The following is a 21,855-nucleotide window of genomic DNA, read 5'->3' as shown; positions in this document are numbered from 1 at the left end:
TCACACGAGCTCAGCTGAGCGGCACCACGGAGATGACATAAGACCTCGAATAAAGGAGCATCAGCAAGGACACACTGATATATATTCATCACACCGTCATAACTCATGATGTAAAACAATGAAGGACACACTGATATATATTCATCACACCGTCATAACTCATGATGTAAAACAATGATTTAGATCAGGGGTGTCAAACTCATTTTAGTTAAGGGGCCACATACGGCCCACTTTGATCTCAAGTGGGCCAGACCAGTAAAATCATAGCATAATAACGCATACATAATGACAATATTTTTCGTTGTTTAAATCATTGGTGATAGTTTTTGGATGATAAACTCTATTTTAAGGTCTTTCTACAATAAACTAGAAACAGAAAGACCAAAAACTCAGACATCAGCCCACTGTTTATCTGCCCCGGCTCTCCTCTGCAGATTCCCTGCCACAGCAGGACCACACACACACACACACACACACACACACACACACACACACACACACACACACACACACACACACACACACACACACACACACACACACACACACACACACACACACACACACACACACACACACACACACACAATGGATAATTACACATTATAAGACCCATTGTTAATGATGAAACTGGTATTTTCCAAACTTTTGCCATTGTACACCAATTCTACCAAACAGGGATTTTTCCCGATGAAATTTCATTTTAAACAAATGATCAAATGATCAAAATATCAAATGATCAAATAATCAAATGATCAAATGATCAAAATATCAAATGATCAAATAATCAAATGATCAAATGATCAAATAATCAAATGATCAAATAATCAAATGATCAAATAATCAAATGATCAAATGATCAAATGATCAAATAATCAAATGATCAAATAATCAAATGATCAAATGATCAAATGATCAAATAATCAAATGATCAAATAATCAAATGATCAAATGATCAAATAATCAAATAATCAAATGATCAAATGATCAAATAATCAAATGATCAAATGATCAAATGATCAAATAATCAAATGATCAAATAATCTCTGCAAAAAACAAAGACGAGAGAAAAAGTCCTGAAAATGAAAACAAATGTGTTTTTTCTTCTTTTATCTCCCAGTAATCATCTGAAGACTCTTCACATGTATCTGCTGGATAGAAAGTAGGTCAAAGCAGCTCCACCTGCAGCAGCTCCACCTACAGCAGGTCCATCTACAACAGCTCCACCTACAGCAGCTCCATCTACAGCAGCTCCACCTACAGCAGCTCCACCTACAGCAGCTCTACCTACAGCAGCTCTACCTACAGCAGCTCCACCTACAGCAGCTCCACCTATAGCAGCTCTACCTACAGCAGCTCCATCTACAGCAGCTCCATCTACAGCAGCTCCACCTACAGCAGCTCCATCTACAACAGCTCCACCTACAGCAGCTCCACCTACAGCAGCTCCATCTACAGCAGCTCCACCTACAGCAGCTCCACCTACAGCAGCTCTACCTACAGCAGCTCCACCGACAGCAGCTCCATCTACAGCAGCTCTACCAACAGCAGCTCCATCTACAGCAGCTCTACCTACAGCAGCTCCACCGACAGCAGCTCCATCTACAGCAGCTCTACCTACAGCAGCTCCATCTACAGCAGCTCTACCTACAGCAGCTCCATCTACAACAGCTCCACCTACAGCAGCTCCACCTACGTTTTCCACCACTGACTAGGTCTCCTGAGTAAAACAATATAATTACATTCCCATCAAATCAGCAATTGAATGACTAATGCTCTACAGCCTTCATGTCTTGCTGTTGTTTTTTCTTGTTTCCAGGAAGAATATCCAACCACAACACTGCAGTTCTTCCGTTGAAAGTAACTGCAGCTACTCTGAAAGGTTTATTATGAAAGTCCTATTTAAAACCATTTCAAATGAGACGTCTTGCACACACAGTCGTCTGCATGCAGTGAAAACAAAAAGAGAAGGCGGGTCAAACCAGGAACTTCTAATTAGAAAGAAGGACCTGCAGTCAAGCACCCATGAAAACTCAAAGCAGCTGATCTCTGCAGAGCCAAGCTGTGCATGCTATTTCTAAAAATGAAAGTGAACAACAGGAACCGCTGTGACTTGTGTCTTGCAAAGGACTTTCAGATGTTTGCATGAGTGAAACTTTACTGTGGATCCCTGGAAAATATTTTCTGGGTCAAACTGTGAGACAGATTTTTCTCAGCATGTGTCCCTCACAGAAAATCCAATTTAAAAAAAATCAAATACCAAGTGATCAATTTATTCAGCTTTTAATTACACAATTTTCACAGTGAGACCCAACTGATATCAGCTCATGAGTATGAGCCAAACCTCAGATGTCAAAGTATCAATAGTATTAATAATGTCAAAATGAAAACTGGAATATTTTCTATAGTACATTTCTAGTGAGGACAAACGGTATAAGGATGAAGGTTTTTGTGAAAGTAGGAGACAGTGTGGACATTTCAGTTGCTCTTACCCAGTAAGTCGACAACCGTGCTTAAAGTTCTCTGAGATTGTAATCAACCATTGCATGTTTTAATTTAAATGTTCCACTACAGGAAGTTATTTCTGCCTACTGCAATAATAATATTTAAAGACTCTCCTCTGTATTCTTCAGAGTTCATAAGAGACAGCAGACAATTAGGTTCAATTAAAGGACTAAATATTTGATGGTGGCATAAATTATGCAGGCATTAACATTTTTGGGAGATCAATCAACTCTTCATAATGAATGAGATGTTCACATATGCTAGCCTATATTCTACAGTTAAACTGAATAGACCTCATGTCAGACATTTTGACTTGTCATAGTAGGGACAGCACAGGAGTGTTAATGACGGCTCAGTTCCATTAAGTGAACCAGCATGCACAAAAGCAGGACCTCCCCAAACTGGACTGCAGCCCTCATAAATACACCTGTGATCGCCTTATAGTGACAAGTCTAAATGTCCATTTGGAGCAGGAAGTGACCATATTTGGACGAGTTGAGGGAGGATCCACGGTAGATCTGACCGATCTGATTGGAAACCTGACGATACTACGTCCCCCCACCGATAGCTGTAACCTGACTGCACCACAGGCCTGTCAATCAAACAGACACGCCCCCAAAAGCAGGTCTTCTTGAATCTTCTTTTCTAATGAATGAGGGATTATTTTCAGATGGACCTCCAGAAAACTAATAAGAAGGAGTGACTTTAGCTAACAACATCGAGATAACTGATGGACACATTTTATTCACTTTGGATTTGATGAGAGAAGTTGAATGGGAGTCTATGGAGCCGGAGGCTTTTTGGAGCCGACCTCTAGTGGCACTCGCTGGTACTGCAGCTGAAGATATTTCTGCATCGGAGCCATTTATATCCAGTCTGTGGTCTTAACTCAATGTGGTGTTGCCAGTTTTGCCTTCTGATGATCTACAACGGCAAAAAAAAATGGTGTTTTAAGTGACATGACTTTTCCGATTTTTTTTTTTTGGTATTTCACAATAAAAGCACCACAAAGGGCTGTAGTAGACGGTCGTAGAGGAAAGGTCAGGGGATCATCGAAGTCAAAGGCAACATGAATGTCCAAATTTAATGGCATTTCTGTCAAGACTGGATGGATAAATAATGCATTCTGGATTCCAGCTGTGGATCATCGTTGTGCTCTGCAGCAATACGGATAAAAGCTATAAAATAGACTGTAAATACATTAAAAGCTCAGTTTCATGGCTCTCCAAACGAGAGCGAGCATCAGAACAACTATTGTGATCCCTCGTCCTCCCACCCCACCCCCACCTCCCGGTCACATGACTACACAAAGACTGAATGTACAGCAGCCTGAGTGGAGTTGAACAGGACCTGAACTAAATGAGATCAAACGGATCTGTCTGACATGAAAACATCTGAGAAGCATGCAGTAATGGAGAATTGTCATTTTAATGTGTCCCTCGCTCCTCTCTTTTGTCTCCTCTCCCCACCACCACCACCACTTCCCCCGCCCTCCGCGCCCCCCCTTCCCTCTCCTCTGCTGACTGCTGATAACACTCAGGTCCGGCGCTGGGATGTCGATTATGAGCCCGGATGTAAGAACAAACCCGCAATGCTTTTGTGTCTCACTTCATAATGTCTGCGTGGCGTGTTTGTGCCTCTGTGGGTTAAACTCATTAACAAAGCACAGCATCACACAGTAGTTTCCAAGTAGACAAACCTTTTTCACAGAATAAACTGAGTGTTATTTGTGTGAAATGTGAGAGCGGAGAGTTAATCCTTCCCAAAGCTGCTGCTCACATTTTGTAGCTTCTTCAAATGAAAGCTAAATCGTTGAAAAAAAACATTTAGCATTTGGCAATAATTTGTCCAAATATTTAAAACAATCTATGTTTGTATGTTTTGCGCAATTAATTAAATGAAGCAAAGGGGGAAGGAGTGCTGCAAAGCTTCTTCCAGGCCAGAGTGGATGGATGGTCACAAACTGACTGTCAACATCTTTGTGTCTAAACCTAACTGTGTCGTTACCTTAGCAACGCGAGGACATTGATTTGAACTGCGAGGGGAATTTTAGTCACAACCTTGCAAACAGTAGTTTGACCTTTTTTTTTTTTTATCAAATTAATTTATATCAAAATAGAAAATATAAAGATAAAATTAGCTTATCAGCATATACTTCCCAGCATTCATTGCATTAAAGGTTCAAATGTCCCACAGATCCTTCCAGAAATTCTTATACAAGTTACGTGATGGAGACTCTCATGTGTCTTTCTTATACTTCAGAGGACGGACGTGTTGTTATGTAATGCACTTGAGCTGTAGGGGACATAATGAGGAGCAACGTTCCTGCAGTGAATATCAGTAAAGCAAGACTGTCATGGGGGATAAAACTTCATCCATCTAATGATTTAATATCAAATGTTTCACTGACCCGTCCATCCACCCTCACCTCCTCCCCATGCTAATTGTGCCTCTATAATTAAGTCCCATGTCTTTCTTCTTTGTTCCTGTCATGAGTAGGACGACCAAAAGAGTGCTCTTTCACAAGAACATTTTACAAGTTCTGATAATGTGAAATAATCTGTCACCATAACTCAGGATGAGTTTAGAGAAAGAAAAAGTTTCAGCTGGATGAATTCAAAGCCGAAACTAAACTGAAAATGTTTACAAAAGTTTGCTACCTCAGTTATTCTTTCAGTTTACAAGTCTTTATACAACATTCAGCATTTCTGAAAACTTCAGCCACTTGATAACAGGCTTTCGTAAATAGGATATGATGGTAAACAACGTCTGTGGTCAACCTACCGAGGTTTTGTCAAAATTATGGAAAAAACAAGTAAATTGACCTTGAGGGAAGGTCACATGAATTATTTTTATAAACATTACATACAACAGTTTTAGTTCCAGACAGTTTATAGACGATATTGTGCTGTTATAATAATAATAATAATATATTGAGACATGTTGGTATCAGCTGTCACAAAGTCTGATTGTTTGCAAAATGTAACTTCAACGCTATGTATCATCTATAATCAGGATATAAACAATGATAAACAGGTTATAGCACATTGCAATGTGGCCGCAAACACACATGAAGACACTAACTATTTATTATCATAAAAGTATTTGTCAACAATCATAACTTTTCCTACAAATACATGTTTTTAATGATCCTCCTCCATATATGGACTCCACATTAATGAACATGTATGTGCTTATACAGCAACATGACAGTATGTTGTAACCCTCTTATTAAATGCTTATATACTGTGTAGGAATGGTAAATAGGAGTTTATTGTAAACAAGGAACCCACATAACTGTCCCTCTGTGCAGCTCCGTTCATCGTCTTTGTTTCCTTTGTGGTCCTGCCTCAGCTGGATGGATCAGTGAGGCCAGTATGCTGAGTCGAGTCCACATGTAAGGACACACGCGGGCCATTAGAGCACAAGTGTCCGGTGCAGTGTGACGGAGACGATATAAAGGAGAGGCCTGCAGGCTTCAGACGGCAGCGCTGCTGAACCGGACTCGGAGCCGAGGACATGTCAGCTCAGCCTGAGTCACTTCAGTGAGTCACACAGTCGAGCTCGTGTGTGGTGACCGGCGCTCACAAAGCCCTTTTCCGCTGTTTCACATTCAATACAGGATGTGTATTTTTAAACCTTTATCTAGGGAGGGTTTTTAGAGCACACATGTTCACCGCTGTGCCACAGTTCACACAACAGTTCGACACAAAGGTCCTATTTCGGTATGCAAAGGTGCAGTTTTATCGTTTTAAATCTTGTCTTCGCATTTATGTAAGTGGGATGAAAAACATAAGAACATCATCAAACCTGTCTGTGAGCTTGAGCAGGTGCAAGTTTGCCTTGAAATCAACACCAAAACTGCACAAGTGTATCTTCACATGTTCCCAGACAGATGCACCTCAAACCTACCGGGTTCATGTTGGAGGAAAGAAGCTGCTTATGCTGCATTAAAATGCGCCGGGTACAAAAATAAGACTCCTGAAAGCTGCTGCTGCTGTTTTTAGTATGATGTAATAATTAATACGGTTACGTTCCCACACTGGACAGACCACTCAGTCAGATACACAGTGAATGGGAGATCCCCATTTTTAGCACTGATTAAATTCATTTTAATCAATTTGCCATATATGTGTTGGAGCCCAGCAGATACTACACACTACTATACTACATCAAATTCATATTTTTAAAAGAAGCCATCTAATGTTTTTTTTGAATCAACTTTAATGCATTTTTAGACCTTAACAAAGAAAATTTAATAAAGTTGTGTTTGGAAGTATTTTGGCAGTATTTCAATCACAATATTAGTATAAATATTTGTTACTGCTGATATGCATCCAGGTGCAAAATCACTCATCAAAATATAATAATCCAAATGATCCAGCTCTGTACTGAGAGCACAGACATGAGATTGGTGTTCTTCTTCTCATCTCACCCAGCAAATTCTTAACATTTCCAAAAGTATTGAACTGTTCCTTTAATAATAAACGAATAAGAAATAAGTTTCATTGGAGACTTGAAGATGTGGTTAGCTCTGGGTTCGTGTAAAGACTGAAACTGACTCTGTCCAAGGTTAAAAAAAAAAACACCTCATTGAAATGTTGAAATGTTTTCTGAGGTACAGACAGATGTCCATTAATCTTTAAGAATCTTTAAGATCTCTGGAGTCAGTGGATAATTTGTCTCTGATAGCTGGCTTGTTGATATAACATATAACCAGGCTGGCTCTAAAAGTAGCCACAATCTGACTCCAGCCTTAACACACAGACATGAGAGTGATGTCCATCCATCATCTCACTCTTTGAAAAAAAAGCTACACCTTCAATGCAACTTCTGCTTGAATTATAGATAATTCTCCCATTGCATCATATGTATTTAGATAAAATCAGTTCAACATACTGTCTGTCATTAAAAGTTCACTTGAGATTAAAGTCTAAACCAATAATAAATATTTAATCAGTCAAAAGTGCATCTTAAGACATTGTTTGGAGCAGTGACTCATCTGCTCTGTAATAAAAGTGTTATCAAATTGTAATAAAAGTGTAATAAAATTGTGATATGATGGTCAGTCTCAGCTGCTCTGCTGCTCCGTAATTGTTTCTTATATTGTTGGAAAGTTTCAACCTGTTTCCTATTTGTTCCAGTAAACGTTTGTCTGTCCACAAGAGTAAGAGCAGGATATCCTGACGTTTCCACACACACACACACACACACACACACACACACACACACACACACACACACACACACACACACACACACACACACACACACACACACACACACACACACACACACACACACACACACACACACACACAACCTCCACAAACACAAACACAATGCACCTCTTACACTCAGGACAGCTACACAGTTTGTCCCTCATGCTGCTGGGAGGAAGGAGCAGTTCACACTGAATGGACGCTCCATTATAAAAGACACGCTGTCTCTAAGACAGTAAAGACCTCACATGCTCTCTTTTGTCTTCGTGTCTCTGTCTCAAACTATGAAAAGACCCCTCAGTCCGTCCCTCAGTGTCCACACACAGAATCAAAAATACACAATCTTCCTTTTTGTCACAGAGATGCGTCCTCCCTCAGAGACAACCCCCCCAAAATACTCTGGTCTTCATGTCTCTGTTGTGCTCAGGGTGGTGCTCTGCAGGTCCTCCACCAAAAATAACACCACCATCACATTCTCAAAGAGTCCACATGCTCGGACCAGGTGTGGTCACTGAAAGGAGATCCTCTCAGAGAGTGAAGAGTCCAAACTATGGCATGCAATCCAGACCGTCAGAGGACATGGAGGGAGGGACGGAGGGAGGGTCTTTTCAACTTTCAGTTTCTGAGGAAGAAAACTTAAAGATGAGGGCCTCCAAAATTTAAATTAAAATTAATTTTTGGAAGGACATGGACTTGGTATTTTATTTGTGTACTTATTTGGTCGCAGGAGTTTGTGGTCGCAACTGTTGATTGTTGTTATAAGATTTAGTTTTTATCAACTCAACTGGAAGCTATCCAGCTGCACTCTGCAGATTTACAGTAATATTTCCATATGATTTTGGGATGGTTTTGGATTGTTTTTGGATAAGAACACAACTTATTTTCATCAGAAATGACTGGAAACATATCAAACAGTGAGATCAGAGTGTGCCTGTGTGAGATGCTCAGACAACAGGTCTAAAGGTCTCAGACATTACAGATAACTTCCAGAACTGTTGCTGAGTCCAGTCTGTAGTCTTCACACCAATCGACAAACAGCTCGCAATGTTTGACACGCAATCTTATGTATTAAATGTCTGGAAAAAGGCATCCTTCTCAGCCATTACCAGGAAAAGCTCATGTTCTCTTCCACTATCAAAATAAAATACAAACACATTACATCCCTGATGGTTGCCAGCTCGTGCTACAGATTGGAGCTTGTTTGAGATGGTGTATCGATGATTGTTCAGTATTGTCCTGTTATTAGGGCACTACAGTGGATGACAGAACATCTTGCAGCAACACCGGCCCTCGTGTCAGTCACCTGGTGTTGTCATGGGAACCACATGCCCAGAGGTCGTTACAACTTGTTTAAAAAAAAAAGTTTAAAAAAAATCTACAACAGCTGTATTATAATTTCAGTTTCTATCATGCTTCAGTGGCTCCTGTTATTAATTTAATTACCACAAACTGATTGCCACACAGACAACCTGGGACTCGGGGTCCCTGGGACTCAAGGACTCGGGGTCCCTGGACTCAAGGACTCGGGGTCCCTTGGACTCTAGGACTCGGGGTCCCTGGGACTCTAGGACTCGGGGTCCCTGGGACTCAAGGACTCGGGGTCCCTGGGACTCTAGGACACGGGGTCCCTGGGACTCAAGGACTCGGGGTCCCTGGGACTCTAGGACTCGGGGTCCATGGACTCAAGGACTCGGCGTCCCTGCATGGACCAGCTGCCCACTCTGTCATCCAGTCTTTCAACCATGCAACTAACATGACATACTTTCTGAGAAGTGATGGAAGCCAAACTGTCTTAAACTCAGTTTCTTCATGTTTTTACATTCACCATGGTGATAGTCATCCTTCCTCTCCATGTGCCCTCACTCTGAGGTTTTGTACATGAGTGAGAATAACACCTGTGTTCACATACGTGTCTCCCTATTATGTGTACTGTGTGTAATACTGTGTGTATTGTTGTGTGAGTCGGCAGGAGCGTCAAAGAGATGACAAAACTTCTGCAGAACTCCATCAGCACGTGTTCAGAAGCCCCGTTACAGTAGTCATCCTCAAACACATCCACAGCCGTGTGTGTGTGTGTGTGTGTGTGTGTGTGTGTGTGTGTGTGTGTGTGTGTGTGTGTGTGTGTGTGTGTGTGTGTGTGTGTGTGTGTGTGTGTGTGTGTGTGTGTGTGTGTGTGTGTGTGTGTCCTCACCTGCGCCATGGTGTTCAGCAGGACTTGGTCATGGCTTGTGAACCCTCAGATCAGGTCTCAGTAGATGATGTTCAGGTCTCAGTAGATGATGTTCAGGTCTCAGTAGATGATGTTCAGGTCTCAGTAGATGATGTTCAGGTCTCAGTAGATGATGTTCAGGTCTCAGTAGATGATGTTCAGGTCTCAGTAGATGATGTTCAGGTCTTGCTGCTGAGTTTCACTTCACACTCCTCAGTGTTGAATCACTTGTGTTGCAAACTGCACGCTGACACACACATCACCTCCTCCTCCTCTGTGACAACAGGTCCTCTGAAACGTTGGCTCACAGCCCTCCTCTTCCTCCTCTGTCTGGTTCTTCCTCCTCTCCTTCTTTTCCCAACCTCTGTGTGATCCTCTTTCTTCTCCTCTGACACCAGCATCGACTGCAAGAGGAGCTGCTGTCTCTTTATTTCTGTCCTGCACGCTCCAGTCTTGGTTGTAATCTGGGCTCACTCCGCTGGCTGCCTCTCCTTTTCCTCCTCCTCCTCCTCCTCCTCCTCGCTCTGCTCTCTCTCTCTCTGTCAGCTGCTCCCCCCCCCCCTCTTGCTTCCTCTAAAACCCTCCTGCTTTTTTGCCCTCCCTCACTGTACACAGCATTAGCAGAGACAGCGTGGAGAGGGGGTGGGGGGTGGAGGGATCAGAGGGATAGAGTGTGTCTCTGTGTACCATGTGACCTGATGGTGTAGTAGGATTCCCCCGGCAGCTGTCGCACTCATTCCTTCACCATGCCTCCCTATGAGCCTCCTACATCTCCAACGATCGCTGCTGAGGCAGGAAGTGAAGCGGCTGGTTCCCTCCTGCAAAGTGAAGCACAAAGAGGAATTATTATTATTATTGTTATTAAATGTGTTTAGGATTTTCTCTTTATGATAAGGAACAATTTTAAGGTAAAGATTTGTAGGATTTCAAAGATTTCAGAGTAAAGTAAAGTATAACACTGTTGACTGTGTTTCTTGGTTGTTTGTATATAGTATATATAGCTATATACTGTACTGCATATACTGTATATTCTGTGCATTTTATATTTTATACTTTTTTACTGCTATTTTATTGCTTTTCTATTATTCTATTATTATCTATTGCTTCTGTATGCTGCTGTAGTGAAAAAAATGTCCCCTTAATAATTAATAAAGTAACTACCTAACCTAACCTAAAGGTACTTCAGAGTAAAAAAGCAAACTGTCAACTCTGTAGTTGTCAACTGCTCACATCAACAACATTTATTCATCGTTCACATGCAGAGCAAGAAATATCAGAAAAAGCTGCTTAACAACCTGACGTATATAGCAGGAGCTGGTGGAGACCAAAACAGAGATAAAACAGAGAGTGAATATTAAAATGAGATTAGTTGGGTAAAGGTTTAGAGAGAGAGAGTTCAGGAGAATCACGACTCCAACTGAATGCTGATGTTTATTTACTATTTTTTGTGTTACAGCTTGATGAGGCAAAACAACATCTTGTACATTATTTCGACAGATCATGAGAAGTCGTTGCTGAGATCTGAAAACATGGCAACATCATTACAAACAAGTAGGGCGAGTAACTCGATCAGACTGATTGTAATCCAGCCAACTGTTTATCCAGGGTGACTAAATCTCTTTATTTGGAGGTGAAACTGAAGGTGAGTGCACCTGAAGTGATGGTAATGATGCTCATTACTGGAAGATTGTATGTAGTCAACAGGAAACACTTCTAATTGATGTTTACAGCTGACAGTATTTTATTAAAATTGTACTTTTAAGATAAGTTTGGAGTCTGGTTTGACTGACTGTTGATGTTTCTTGACCAATCACCAACCATCAGTGATGTCATCGTTGGTTTGTGAACGTTATGAATCCTCCAGTTCAGATTCTGTCCGTCACCATCTTGTTAGTTCAGAGCGGTTTGGAGCAGGAAGTGACCATATTTGGACGAGCTGGGGGAGGAGCCAGCGGTGGATCTGACCGATCTGATTGGAAACCTGACTATACTACGTCCCGCCCACCGATAGCTGTAACCTGACTGCACCACAGGCCTGTCAATCAAATAGACACGCCCCCAAAACCAGGTCTTCTTGAATCTTCTTTTCTAATGAATGAGGGATTATTTTCAGATGGACCTCCAGAAAACTAAGAAGAAGGAGTGACTTTAGCTAACAACACCGAGAGAACTGATGGACACATTTTATTCACTTTGGATTTGATGAGAGAAGTTGAATGGGAGTCTATGGAGCCGGAGGCTTTTTGGAGCCGACCTCTAGTGGCACTCGCTGGTATTGCAGCTGAAGACACTCCTGGATCAGAACCATTTTTCAGACCTGAAGCTACGAACTCTTTTATATCCAGCTGTGGTCTTGACCCATTTGACTTCTTTACAGAAAAGTTGCTGATCTCAGCAACTAACATGGTGAGTATTACTGATAGAACCTTTGTGATCAAAGCTACAAAAATAAAAGAATTTCCATACCAAGTCTGAATTTATTTATTTAATATTTGCACAAAACCATGCAGATATTTAAATCCTTGTGAGTTTTGCTGTCAGAAATGATTGTTTGACCAGTGAGTCAGGATGAGTTACGAAATGTTTTTCTGCCGAGTTCACATAATATTCTGTATCAGACCACCTGTAAAAACAAAACCTGCTGGTGGCCTGAGACCCCACCGCTGGCCAATCGAACACAAAGACGCTCTGAAATTTAAAACAAACCTGATCACTTACTGTGCAGTGTTCCTGTGACATTTGTGCACAGAAACTGTTTCTGCAGTTTTGCATTTGAATTTGATTTCTGAACCAGTGCAGCAGCTTTAATTAAAAACTATACTGTAAGAACATGGAAGATGGTCTTTTTGGATCGAATTTTAGTGCAGTTGGTTTGACCATTTTACAGTAAAATTCAATACTTTCACTTTTACTAAAATAACCATAATTATGCAGTAATGTGTGAAATCATTAAACAATTCTGTAACAGCCTTGAAGGGCTTCTCTAGAAAAGTAATACAGTCCTGATCACTTGTACAGTAACGATGTAATCCATAAAGAAGGAGAGACACTGACTATTTAATGCAACCGACAGAAATCACAGCAGATTGACAGTAGAAACATGTTACAACTCTATTCTCTAATAGAAACACACACACAATAAATAGACCAGGACACACACATGTTCCACGGAGTCATTCTATCCTTGAGGAATGAGGAAGAGGACATCCTGTGGTGTTTCCCCTGAGCTGTATAGCTGGAAACTCCCACCCCACAACAACAGGAACGGGCACACCATCCACTCACAGCGGCCCGCTGCTCTCCACTGCACAAACTCTTCTCTGGTTGCATGTTGGACCAGAAGTTAGTGCTCACAGACAGTAAAAACCCATCACACTTATTTGTCTGAAGGGTTGTTGCTGGACGTCACAGCCCAGAACACAAACTTTAACAATTCATCTGACTTTTAACACTTTGCTAGTTTGTGTGATTGGGTTTAATTGAGTTTATCAGTATTAGTAATATCAGAGAAAATGTTCAGGATAGAAACTCTGTAAGGTCGATGGCTCCCTCTGGTGTACAAAACATGAACTACAACAGGGCAAACAAATCCTGTAACATATCTGACACATTTTAAATCAGTCGTTCTGTCAAATCTGTTTTACATGACAGATTTGGTTTGGATCACATGGGTTATGGTTCGGGCGGGTTTGGACCACATGGGTTAGGATTTGGACTACATGGGTTCAGGTTAGGGTTTGGACCACATGGGTTAGGGTTAGGGTTTGGACCACATGGGTTAGGATTTGGACTACATGGGTTCAGGTTAGGGTTTGGACCACATTGGTTACCACATTGGTTAGGGTTAGGGTTTGAAACACATGGGTTAGGGTTAAGATTTGGACCACCAGGGCATCTGGACCTGTCACTTTTTACTCTGAGGATGCTTTCAAACATATTTCTGAACATAGCTTTTATTTATGATGTAATAAATAGAACTATAATCAAGGACCACTTCCATCCTGGACCCAACCTGTTTCACTTCTGCCTTCTGGAAGGGACTACAGGTTGGGGATGAGACGAGAACTCAGCTGAAATAATGTAGGAGCCGAAATACTGTTTATTGATGTGTGACTAGTTGGTTACAATAATTAAAGTTAATGCATACATTCCTGTTAATATGACTTTAATCGTCTTTAGAACAGGTGACAATGCTCTTTTAATTCCTTTGTACACTCTGAAAAGGTTAGGTTTGGAGGAGTTTGAGGTCAGTCAGTCAATCAAGAGGAGGTGATCGTTTTTGGACCTCCCTCGTTCTCCCTCACTCGGCCGGTATCTCCCTCTGGTGGGGTTTAATGGTAATGTTATAAATTGGAAAATGGACAGTCGTTTTGTACAATTCATTTTTGTTTGGAGTTAACAGTTCATTTTCACAGAGTCCACCTGTCTCCCAGAAGAGTTCACCTCTGGCTCTGCCTCCTGATTGGCTGGTCAGCAACAGGGTCAAAGTTCGTCCGTGATTTTGTAGTTCTTGTCTGTAACTTCAGGGTCACACGCAAAAGTAGGACATTTGTCGGTCCCTCTTTCAGACTTCGTACAGGCACAACAACGTTTTGCACGTGTAAAGTATATCTGTGTGCACACAATTTGTTTGCACGTAGACAAAATATGTTTACAGCTGCAAAACCGTTTCCCACCTGCCCCTCCACCAGTGTAATTACGGTAGGGGCCGTAACCCAGGCGAAGGTCCTGAAAGATACATTCACGGGTTGTCTTTCCTGTTCTTTCGGTGTTCTTTTACGAGCAGAATACACTGCAGTGTTCCTCATTTTTTATTTACTGTAAGTTCTTTGTTTTCCCATTTGGTAACACAATGCTAACAAAAGAGCACGGGGAGAATGGGAAAGAAGACGGCTGAAGGGATCTTCCAGGACCTTCGGCCGTATTAGCACGTCTGTCCGTACCAGAGTCGGACGGCCGCTGCTATCACTCCGGGTTCACTCTCTACGGTCCGGAGCATTCAGTACTCAGCATGGCGGCTGGGTTTGAATAAAAACAGCAGACCTGTCCGACGGCTAGCAGATTCAGTCCGAGCTCAGCCTGCTAGCCTGCCTCAGCTAAGCTACCTCTTGTAGTTTAGCAGCAGGGACAAGACGAGAACACGTGACCGTGGACAGGCTGAGCGCTTCAAGTCACCATCGGTCGTCTCGGCGGACGGAAGTCTGGTCAGCACTCCTCCTGCTCTTTCGGGTGATTTAGAAGAAGTTATCTCTTGCAAGCACTGGTCGAGAGAAGTGCTAACTACACCACAACTTACAGCTTCTTGGACTTCAGTGTTTCCTCGTTTGTTAACAGATGAACAAAGCAGCAAATATAACCGGTGTAGTAAAGACAGGACAACTTGTTACGTACAAATACACGTTTATCTGATGATTAGACAGCAGCATTAAAACTAATCCCATCTTAAAAACCGAGTTCTTCATGTATTCAACCAACGACCCACAGCTACACAAGTCTTCACGGTGTTTCGTGTGATGACTCCTCACCAGGAGGTCTGAACAGACTCCTCACCAGGAGGTCTGAACAGACTCCAGGGGTCGTTGTCTGCAGGAAAACACTCAGTCAGTGTGGAAGTGACAGCAGGAGGCTGCAGCAGCTCCTTTCATTGCCCTCTGTCATCTTTGTTTTATTGTTTTATTGTTTTATTTCAGGCCGTGCACGTCTCCTCATGAACCAGCCCTCCTATGAACAGTTACAGCAGCAGTTTCCATTCATGCGGAGGCAAGCGATTGCTCTGGGCTGCTTCGCCACATCTCGCTTTATGCCACCTTGATGTCACTGTTTGTCTTTCAGATGTGCAGCTGCCTTTCCTGAGTCCTGCTGCTGAATGTGATGTCGTCTCCTCACACGGCCAGAGTGAGGTGGCATCAGAGGACGACAGAAAGCTGAGGTCGAGCCGTGGCGCGATCAGCGGGACCCGAGGGCTCGCGTCTACTTCTCAAACGCTCCCGTCCTCGTACTCGGGCTGCGAAACCCACCTCAGCATGGTGAAGACGGCGAAGATGGAGCTGCTGAGAGCGCTCGTCAGCGAGTGTCTGTCTGCGGCCGCGGAGGAGATCTTCAGGATCGTTGAGAGGACGGTTGTAGAGCACGAAGAGGAGATGTCCTGTTCGAAGTGGGTGGTGGACAGCCAGCGCAGACTGCTGGATGTCGCCAAGTCACACAGTGAAGGTCAGCTTGTCTTTAAGAGGGAATCGTGACGTGGAGCAAATTAAAACACACAGAAAGGACTGAAGAGGTTGATGCTGAAGGTTATTAATATATTTAGTAACAGAAGTATTTCCTAATGGTCAGTGATTTATGTACAGTAGGCTGGAAACTGGACCGTATCTCAGAGGATCTCATCCTCCCATTCACTAACGCTGACCTCTGCTGCATTACATGGCAGCCGTAACAGATCTGATCCGAATGTGCACTCAACTCTTCTCTTTGCAAACTTCTTATTCCAGTAGGTCAACATGAAACCCTCAGCTGACAGTCCTCACACCACAGATGGACACAGGCAGTAAAAATACTACAATCAACTTTTAAAACAATGGTGCTGGAGAGTTTATAAAGATTCATTCCACCCAGTAAGAGTGGATGTCATGCAGTAGTTTGCACAACTCTGCTCTACTAAAGTCTGATGAAGTTTGAATATCTCAATGTCAGATTTATTCTTCCAGCCAAACACTCTCCAGCAGCACCAGCTGTGTTTGAGAAATAAAGTTGATATGATGGTTGTTCTGTCAGGGTTTAGTGAAAGTGTCTCAAAGAAGTTGTTTTGAACACATTAACGTAGGAAGAAAAGATCTCCTCATGCTCTGGACTTTATTTTCAGTCATGCTTTAGAACTGAAAAGTGTTTTATGAATCACGCTCTGGAGTCGGTAGAGACCGTCTGTGTCTTATTAAACGGCACTTTCATGCAGACTTTGGGAAAGATGAAATCATGAATACAATATGTATTTTATAATGAATTTAAATGTAATTGGGGGTCCCAAAAATGAATAATTTAGAGGTGAACGCTGCAGTATTAATGCTTGTGGAGTTCACTCTCAGAGAAAAAGGCTTCAACAACTCGACGTAAACTGGTACATAAAAACGTCGTATTTAACAAAGATGGTGAGATGGAGCCGCAGCGCTGCAGCGAGCAGTAAACCTCTTTAATGGAGGGCGACTGGGAACGTAGAGCCGTCCCAGAAAATCAACCTCGAGTCAAACGATATGTATGAAGTTTGGAGAAGATGTAGTGTTGTGTCAGTTGATGCCTGCAGCTCACATCTGACGGGATGTTCTCAGCCAATGAATGTGTTGCCATGGCAGCGTAGTGTCAGAGCAGACAATGGGTTTGAAGGTCTTTATAAGCTCCTACTGTATGTTGCAGTTAAGTTACATTTTCAAAAGCAGCCCTAAAAACTGTCTTCAATTTTTGAAGTGTGTCCTCCTCTGTTTCAGACTCTTTCCAGATGTGTGCTCCAGATGAGCAGCAGCCTCCTGCCAGCGTGAACGTCAGTGTGAGCTGGGAGGAAGCAGATAACAGCACCGCGTCGCTGCCCACAGAGCTGACAGACTCCCCCTCCTCCCCCGCCACCGACGACGATGACTGCGAGGAAGACGATGTGAAGCAGGAGCAGGACCTGAACACGCCGCTGAAAATCCTCAAAGTGAAGAAACCGTTTCAATGTCCCGTCGGCCCGAGCAGATTCTCCTCCAAGAAGACGATGGGGCGACACGTCAAAAAGCACCCGGAGGACAAGTCCTCGTCTTACCGGTGCCGGTCCTGCGACCGCTACTTCTGCAGCAAGGCCGAGTTCATCATTCACACCAGGATACATAAAGACACCGAACCGGACCAGTGCCACGACTGTGGGAGGAGCTTCGAGCAGAGAGACAGCCTCTTCATTCACAGACAGACACACACTCAGGACACACCGTATGTGCGTTTTAGTGAAAATCTGAGAGGAGAAAGTCACCTGACACCTGCCAGAAAGATGGAGTCAGAGCTGCAGCTGAGACACGCTGACTCTGGTGTCTCCTCGTTTCCACTCGCTGTCCCTCCCTACGATAAGAGCGAGTTTGACCAGGAGTCTCTGCAGCCTTTGTGTCTTTATCAGATCCAGACTTTTGCTGATACAGACTCCTCCGCTGCACTCAGAGTGGATCAGATTAAAGCCGAAGCCGATGAGCAGCGACTCTTTTCAGTGAACGCGGTTGAGCAGGACGCAGACGACAAGCAGCCCGAACATCTGGATGTCAGAAACGTCCCGCCCAGGAAACCTTCGGGAAAATCCCCCGAGCTCATCGTCCAGTTCGAAGCAGGAACGGCTCAGAAACCCTACAAGTGTCCGTGCTGCACCAAATGTTTCTCCTTGACCAAGACTTTAATACGACACGTGAAGATGCACACGGAGGACAAACCCTATCAGTGCAGGTTCTGCGGACGGAACTTCTGTCAGAAGTCCGACCTGGTGAATCACACCCGGATTCACACGGGAGAGAGACCCTACCAGTGCCAGGAGTGCCACAGGTCCTTCGCTCAGAAGGGAAACCTGGTGGTTCACATGAGGAAGCACACCAGCGTGAAACCGTATCAGTGCAGAGAGTGCAGCTGCAGCTTCAGTCAGAAAGCCTCCTTTGACTGTCACATGCTGAGTCACAGCTAGTTATAGGCGATCAGTCCAAGTGTGGACAGTTTTTTTTAAAGGGCTTATTTCTTCAGCAGAAAGTAGTCCCAGTGAAAACTGTAGAGGAAACTGATTAGAGGAATGCTGCTTGATCTCCTAAATGTCATTTTTGTGAGCTGTTTCAAACAATAAATTCCACTCACCTTCCTTGTGTTGGCGATAATTGAAAGAGTGATATCCCAAATTGAGTAAGTGTCCATTACAGAAGTAAAGAAAAGAAAATCAGTCCCCTCCAGGAGTTTTTTTTTTTTTTTTAATCTATCCGAGAGAACAACACTACCAACGTGATTGATTAATAAATGGACAGTCTCTCCTCGCTCCCTCCACCTGTGTCTGCTCCACACAGTGTCAGTGCAGCAGAGGTGGAGCTCCGCCCACAGTGAGACACAGAGATCAGAGGACACAAACACAGCGGAGCTGCTAGGTAAATAACATAAATACAATATTTTTGTCTGGACCGCAACAGAGGGGCGGAGCTATAATATATAGTAATATAATATCATGTCTGTCACTGAGTGAGTGAGAGATCAAAGTTACACCGCAGTTTGGCTGAATGCAGTGACTTTTCAAATTAAAAGGAAGAAATACTGAATGCATATATAACCATAGGTGTACAGTATCTCCAGTAACTTAAGGGCCAAGTATAAAAATAATGCTTTGGTTGACTCCTAAAAGTCCCAGTAATAATCCACTTGACGCACTAGGAAAATATCTGATGATTATTGGATTTTATTTTGGAAATGAAGAGGAGTAGTGCCAGCTCTGATGGAGCTGGACTCATCCCGCTGACTTCCCAGTAGAAACTGTCTGAGCAGCAGCTCACCTGTTCACTGTGCTGTAAGGTGTTGAGTTAGTGAGGCCGCCATTAGATCTCAGTAATGCCTCAGAAGATGGAATAATAAATAAAGTCAGTGCTGCTGTGTCGCCTTCGAGTCAGTGAGGATCCTGCCGGTGTGCGACGCCACAGCTGTTGGTAAAGTCAGTGCAAAGGAGCCGATGTTCCACATTTGTCGGGTCAGTTAGAGTCAATCTGAAAGAGGTTTCCACAACTTAACGACGCTGTCGTACTGAGGAAGGTCCACTGAGTTAAACAGGAGTACTATCAACCGTTGAGAAGCTGAAAGATCTGTTCAAAGCTGCTCAGATTCAGCATCATGTTGACTCATTCTTCAACCCAGAGTTATGTCAAAGTTTGAAATAACCTCAAGGTCAAGAATTAACTTCCACTGTCAACTTCTGAGTCACAGATCAAAATGGACGTGTTCATCTACTAGTCCATGACACCTGAGCATCTCCATCTTCTGATGAAGATCATGAATATAACTGGAAGCTCTGTGTTCCCTGAGTGATGACAGCAGCTGGTTGGTGGGATTTAGAAACAGCTCATCTTCTTGCTGCCTGGCTTCATTCATTAAAAATGGCTAACGGTGAGATGGATTCAGTTTTCTTCTGAAACTCCGATGCCACTTCCTTCATACTGTCCTTAATGTCATGTAACTATTTTACAGGTAACACCTCTCTGATTAGTGGCAGTGAAAACCAATAAATCTGTAGCAATTGAAACCAAAGGTTGAATTATTCTTTTAATTTTGTGAGGCCTGTATTTAAATGTCACCAATGCCATGTAGTCCTGAGTTTTCTTGCTTTCAAAATATTAATTTATTCTGTATGTTTGTTTTGTAAGTTTATATTTTGCCAAAATGTGTGAGAAATATGTTTCTACATAAAATATAAAAATCCCAGTGTATAACCAAACTGATGGTATCATGGAGTCTGTTCACTGGGTTCAAAAAGATATTTGTGTCTTAAGAACATCATATTGGAAGAAGGATTGAAAGTGGACAATCCAGTCCCAGGCAACATTTCTACACTCAATACTGTGGTCACAGAGATCCATTTTTATTTGAACTTATAAAAAAAGTGTGCTAAAAGAAAGATGGATAGACACGTTAATATAGGGTGTGAATGCAGATGCAGCGTAACCACGTGGCTCCATCCCAACACCACAGTAAACAAGGGATGTATGAAATGTAGAAAACTGATCAGGTTGGAAATACACAAACAAAGACACATCCAGTCAGGTCATGTGACTGTCCAGTAGTGTGTCCACTGAGATGTACCAGTGCCTCATGGTTGAGACTCATGCAGTAACACAAAGCTGTAACCTCCATACTCCACTCATGGCTGCATATCCTCCTTGCTCCCATGTTTCCTGTCGAATAAAAACAAAATGTCCAAACAAAACCTTGAAAAATGTTATGACTCGACCAACTAATCCCACTTTCAGACGACATGGTATCGATGAGAAAATAGCCTGAAAGACATGGCGTCAGCTGATACTTTTATTTTGTGTTGTGTATCACAGCTGATGCCATGTTCAGGCCGCTGGTCGCTCGCTGTGATCCCCTAAATCCAGGAGTTCATTGTAAATCTCTTGAATGAAATTATTTTGGCTCAACAATGACTAAACCATTTGCTGTGGTTATTAACAGTTCAACTGAACAAACTCAAATACCTTTGAAGGTGAAGAGAGAGAAACCTACTATGCCTAACCAGTAAGGTCTTCACTCATAATAATTTGATTCAATTTCTATCAGATAATATTTCATTTTAGGTTCAGCCAATCATGAAAACATATTTTGTAGCTCGTTAAACAAAGAAATGCATGTAGTCATAGCTTACTGCACTTAGTCCACACCACAGAGTCCACTAGATGGCAACGTGAGACAGATTGTTCCTTCTAAAACGCATACTCCCAGTGGTCAATGCACCTGGTGAGAAAACCCATTAGTACAAGACCCTCTGACACAGAGAGGTTTCATTTCACTGCCTGCAATCTCAGTAATTATCTTTTACTTTAATTCCATTACTTTTGATGGTACCTCAAAATGAAACTACTTATTTATTATCATCATTAAATGACATGATAGAATATTGAAAGTTGAAGTGGGCTCATTTGTTGTGAAAAGTATTGTTGACTCAAAGTGCAAACTTAAAAAAAAAAAACAAGCTCCCACCTGTTCTATAAAACTCCCCAGACTGAAAAGGCGAGTCATTTTGCCCAAATGTCCTCTTTTAACTGAGCTCTGTGACTTTCAAGTAACAGGTGTCACAATTTGGACACGAGGAAGGACCTAAACACACGACAGAGAAGCAAATGGAAAAGAAAAGAAGAATCCAGCCACTAAAAAAAGATACAAGAGGAAATTAAAAAG

At 42.5% G+C, this 21,855-nt stretch overlaps 3 protein-coding genes across 5 annotated transcripts in view; 1 reads left to right on the top strand and 2 right to left on the bottom strand.

Moving 5' to 3' along the window:
- The window catches only part of LOC138635133 (rho GTPase-activating protein 23-like), a 74,346-nt gene extending 63,963 nt beyond the window's left edge, over positions 1-10,383 (bottom strand). The window contains exon 1 of the mRNA XM_069722482.1: positions 9,919-10,383. Coding sequence (XP_069578583.1) covers positions 9,919-9,927 — 9 coding nt within the window. The 5' untranslated portion in view covers positions 9,928-10,383. The remainder of the gene's footprint in view (positions 1-9,918) is intronic.
- Positions 1,110-9,580, bottom strand: LOC138635141 (keratin-associated protein 4-3). Its single transcript, XM_069722491.1, is given in 3 exon segments — positions 1,110-1,692; positions 9,171-9,339; positions 9,490-9,580. Coding segments are annotated over 3 exon segments (843 nt in total).
- Positions 10,384-14,813: 4,430 nt separating the features above from the next.
- LOC138635140 (zinc finger protein OZF-like) lies at positions 14,814-18,787 on the top strand. Of its 3 annotated transcripts, none has more exons than XM_069722490.1 (3): positions 14,814-15,140; positions 15,769-16,146; positions 17,412-18,787. In XM_069722490.1, the coding sequence occupies exons 2-3, from the start codon at positions 15,960-15,962 to the stop codon at positions 18,617-18,619; spliced, it is 1,395 nt and encodes a 464-aa protein (XP_069578591.1). In that variant the 5' UTR covers positions 14,814-15,140; positions 15,769-15,959; the 3' UTR covers positions 18,620-18,787. The 3 variants fall into 3 exon arrangements, with proteins under 3 accessions (XP_069578591.1, XP_069578590.1, XP_069578589.1); XM_069722489.1 differs by having other exon boundaries at positions 14,814-15,165; XM_069722488.1 differs by lacking the exon at positions 14,814-15,140 and having other exon boundaries at positions 15,624-16,146.
- The last annotated feature ends 3,068 nt before the right edge of the window (positions 18,788-21,855 follow it).

The sequence above is a fragment of the Brachyistius frenatus genome, unplaced genomic scaffold (assembly GCF_029030835.1).
Source record: "Brachyistius frenatus isolate BFR_SWC_R1_liver_20210118 unplaced genomic scaffold, ASM2903083v1 Contig_293, whole genome shotgun sequence".
NCBI lineage: Eukaryota > Metazoa > Chordata > Actinopteri > Embiotocidae > Brachyistius > Brachyistius frenatus.
Note: the sequence above shows the minus strand (reverse complement) of the source record. Positions and strands in the feature narration are given on the sequence as shown.

What these genes read in the sequence shown, in the direction of transcription:
- LOC138635140 (XM_069722488.1), top strand. Translation starts at nt 15,660, where the DNA reads ATGAACAGTTACAGCAGCAGTTTCCATTCATGCGGAGGCAAGCGATTG. An exon ending in CGCCAAGTCACACAGTGAAG is followed by an intron (nt 16,147 to 17,411) that starts GTCAGCTTGTCT and finishes CCTCTGTTTCAG; the next exon opens with ACTCTTTCCAGATGTGTGCT.